Below are 4,160 nucleotides of genomic sequence, written 5' to 3'. Positions count from 1 at the left end.
TGGAGTGGGGGGGTGGGGTGGGAGGGATGGGGTGGCTGGGTGATAGACGCCGGGGAGGGTATGTGCTATGGTGAGCGCTGTGAATTGTGCAAGACTGTTGAATCATAGATCTGTACCTCTGAAACAAATAATGCAATATATCTTAAGAAAAAAAAGAAGAGAATAGGAGGGGAAGAATGAAGGGGGGGAAATCGGAGGAGGAGACGAACCATGAGAGACTATGGACTCTGAGAAACAAACTGAGGGTTCTAGAGGGGAGGGGGTTGGGGGGATGGGTTAGCCTGGTGATGGGTATTGAGGAGGGCACGTTCTGCATGGAGCACTGGGTGTTATGCACAAACAATGCATCATGGAACACTACATCAAAAACTAATGATGTATGGTGATTAACATAACAATAAAAAATTTTTAAAAGTAAATAAGGCTTCAGAGATAATGGGCACAGCTGTGTGGACAATACAAAATATGACGTAAGAAGACAACCAGTGTCACTTGAAAACATGTACCGAATAACCAGTACAACTGAAAATGCCCATCCCACTGCAGACAGAAAGGTTGTGCTAAGAATTCAGACTTGGCAACAGACAGACTGAGTTCAGGCAGAACCACATAGAGACTAAAGAAATTAATGTTCCTCGGGACAAGAGATCTGCCATTAATCTTTATTTGTATGATTGTTTTCTGGAAAGCTCTTTATTTTCAAAGCTCTTTATTTTCAGCTAATTCTGAGACAAGTAGCAGAAGGCACATACGAAGAAATACTTTTATTACATCACAAAGAGAAGTTCTATATTTCGAAAACATTTTTCAAAATTTTTTTTTTCAGGGTATTAGTAAGAAGATCTATTCATGCAGAGAAAAAAAAAAAAAATTAAGCAAAGGCCAAGGATGTCAGGCACATGAAGGTATGCATGAGCTGTCTTCACATAGAATTTCACGTTTCTAAGATCAGGTAGACATATCCATGCACATCTAACCATGTCAAATGGTACAATTCCTCAGTGAACCCGGGTGTACCAAGAGAGGTGGGCTAGCTTCACGCCAAAGCATTTTGTTGAGTTTGGTTTGTGGGCAGACAGTTGAAATACTGCTTCATGGCTTGGGTTTTCTAAAAGAAAGGAAGAATATCAGGGAGAAGATTTCAGGAGAGAAAGCCAGTGTTTACCACGATCTTCACTATTTATCACGCATTAGTGGGAAGTATTCCCTTTTACTCTATAAACCATTACTCATCATTTCCTTCCAAGTGCAAGGAAAGGAAAGGAAATATTTTTTCGTGGAAAACCAGACCAGGTTTATATCCTTTCTCTGTACTAACACATATCAAACACCGTAAGGAAGTCAGTATCTCCGATTACAGTTTCCCCACTGAAATTTCATGGAGAACGGAGAGGCCGAATTTACAAGTTTAGTCCTGGAGAGGGAAATTTAAATGGTCCACACCTCGACTGGAGGACAGTATTGATTAGCAGCCCTTGGGGAGGGAGAATTCAGTCTCATACTAGAGATTATTTCTCCTGGGGCATTAACTGAGCATCAATTTCAAACACAGGAAATGAGAATTCCTTCCTCATTCCATTTATTGTTCTGCCTGGGTTCTCCACATTCTCCCTAAAGTCAAATCTCTTCAAATAAAATGCCCGGATTCTCCAGGAGCAAAGAGATGGGTTTGCTTTGGACACTGAAGGGCCTGCCCAGTTGAATGCATGACCTCATTGCCCTGTTGCATTTGAAAGGATACTGAATCTCTCCAGGGGTCAGGGGAAGGATTTGAGGGAGGTGTCTGAGTCACTCCTTCACGATCAGGCATTGTGACCTCACAACAGACTACTCTGGACGGATTCCAAAGTAGAGAATCCTTGAAATAGGCAAATGCGCTTGCTGACCACAGCTGTATTTGCCTTTTTTTCTTTTTTTGCTTCTCTCAGCCTATAAAGCCATCTGGCTACAGGAAGGATGCTCTGAGCTCTGCCACTTCACATTCAATATTTTTTTTAATTTCCACACTAAAATTGCATAATTTTAAAAGAACTTTATAAGCACAGTGAATAGAAATGGATTTAAACAGTACTTACGAGTTTTCACTGTTTGGGGCTTTTTGGTATAAGAATAAATAATCAGGCTATTTCCCTTCCCCAACATTCTTCAGATAGAATTTCTAAAAGTAAACATGCTCAATTTCTTTTTTTCAAAAAATGTGTCCCAAACCATTCCTTAGAAATGAGAGTAGGGACACTAAAAAGATTAACAAGTCTTCTCAATAGTAACAACAGAAGAAAACTGTTAAAAATTTTTAAATAAAAGAAATGGGATTATTTCCAAAATGACAACCATTAGGACTTAAAGGGGAGGTCTGCATGTCCAGAACATGAAAGAAACCACCTGGGAAATTTCAAATGCTGGGCCTGATTCGCTTTGTAATTTAAATAAATGAATAATGAAATTTCCATGATCTGATAATAAGGGGCTACTCTCACCAACTCCGAGATTCCCTAAAAATAAATGAATTTTTTTATATTAACTTTTTATGTATAAGTGTAAGAGTAGCAAGGGGGGAGACTCACACTAAACAAATTGGTCTTTGGTATATAGAGTGGCCCTATTCCTTAGCCAATATTTACAAAGCACCAGGGATTTCTTTTTCTTTCTCCCTCTGAACCTTTGCCCACCCCTCACGCCATAGGCTCCGAGATGCACTGCAGACCTTCACCGAACACCTGCTCTGTGCTTCAGAGCCCCTTCCTCCTTCTCTCCTTCCCCAGCCCCGCTGATGTCTGCGGCCCCCAAATCTGCCTTACATGTTTCCGTGGAGGGAAGGAGACCAAATAAATTTTTAGTAAGGAGACTAAAAGAATTATTCTAACTTAAATTTTAAATGCTTCTAGCACCAGAGCACACGGTAGACCTCACTGCCTAGAGAATAAACTGCTGACACAAATTTGTTCACAAGGTTAAAAAATATTAATAAGAATATAACACTTGCATCAGCATCTGCTAAGTTTCTGGAATAGCCAGATATTTCTGTAGCATTTACTGATCTTGACTTGTTTTCATACAGTCTTATCTATACGGTCCACAATATTTGAGCATTTCTTCTAGGTCCTCAATATCCACTGTCATCAGATACTGTCATCACCTCATTAATATATTTACACGGCACTTACCGAACTACTGAGAATTACATAGCTATCTTACATCATCAGAAGTTTAAAATTACAAGGCAGCAAGCATCCTTGTCAAAGAGACCTAAGGTATTCACCGTATTCCACGTTTCTACGTGAGCATTCTCGTAAATGTAAATGTCTATCAAGTACTTATCGCTCCATCTCTAGCCGCAGTAGTTCTCTTTCAAGAAGAGTCTGCATTGTGACTGTTCAAGCCTGTCGTTTACTGCCACCATCGTGAACACCGACTGTCACTCCCCTATAACTGTGTGAGTACACGGGGCCGTAAAAGGGTCCGTGTACTAGAACGCGGGTAACAGAACACTCCCCGTGCTCTCACTTACCTGAAGGTCACACAGGAAGAAGAGGAAATAAATAATACAAGACAAACCCCTCCTTGCCCCCAAGGTGCGCTTTTTCCTAGAAGTCATATAAACCATGGTCTTCCACACCCTCGCACGCCGGACACGGGTCCAACAGAGCTCAGCAGCCCTGCGGCTCCAGAGCAGGGCAGCCTGGACCGTGCGAAGACAGTCAAACGGGCCTGAACTGGGTCCCCTTCTCCTGTCACCCGTGAGAGGTGGTACGCAACGCTGTCATACACAAGGTTTCCACCCCAGGCCTGTGTGGTTACCTGGAAATGTTGAAGAAATAAAGCACGAAAAGGCCTAAGACTCTTCTCCTCCTTCTTCTTCTGCCTCTTCTTCTCCTTTCTCAGCTTCCTCTTCCTCTGCGTCCCCTTCTGCTCCCTCCTCAGTTATCTCTTCCGTCTTATGTTAACAAAAATTTCATTATTTGTGAGAAAGGTCACAGATATAGTGAGGAAAGAAATGTAAAATCTCAGGCTAGAGATGAGGGCCTCCCACACTCCCCACCCAACACACACATCCATCACACAAACAATATAATAAACACACACAATAAACACAACACACATCACACACAACACACACACACCCATCACACACACAATACACACAACACACACAATACACA

General features: G+C 41.7%; 1 protein-coding gene across 1 annotated transcript in view; it reads right to left on the bottom strand.

Moving 5' to 3' along the window:
- Positions 1–642: 642 nt before the first annotated feature.
- Positions 643–4,160, bottom strand: part of LOC118026125 (SH3 domain-binding glutamic acid-rich protein-like) — a 61,870-nt gene continuing 58,352 nt past the window's right edge. Inside the window, exons 7-8 of the mRNA XM_035028848.1 lie at positions 3,799–3,934; positions 643–1,108 (exon numbers count right to left, since the gene is read on the bottom strand). Of these exons, the coding sequence (XP_034884739.1) occupies positions 3,833–3,934 (102 nt within the window). The 3' untranslated portion in view covers positions 643–1,108; positions 3,799–3,832. The remainder of the gene's footprint in view (positions 1,109–3,798; positions 3,935–4,160) is intronic.

Source organism: Mirounga leonina, unplaced genomic scaffold (genome assembly GCF_011800145.1).
Source record: "Mirounga leonina isolate KUSES-001 unplaced genomic scaffold, KU_Mleo_1.0 Mir_205, whole genome shotgun sequence".
In the NCBI taxonomy this organism is placed as follows: domain Eukaryota; kingdom Metazoa; phylum Chordata; class Mammalia; order Carnivora; family Phocidae; genus Mirounga; species Mirounga leonina.
The sequence above is the reverse complement of the archived record's forward strand: the minus strand, read 5'-3'. Positions and strand labels throughout refer to the sequence as shown.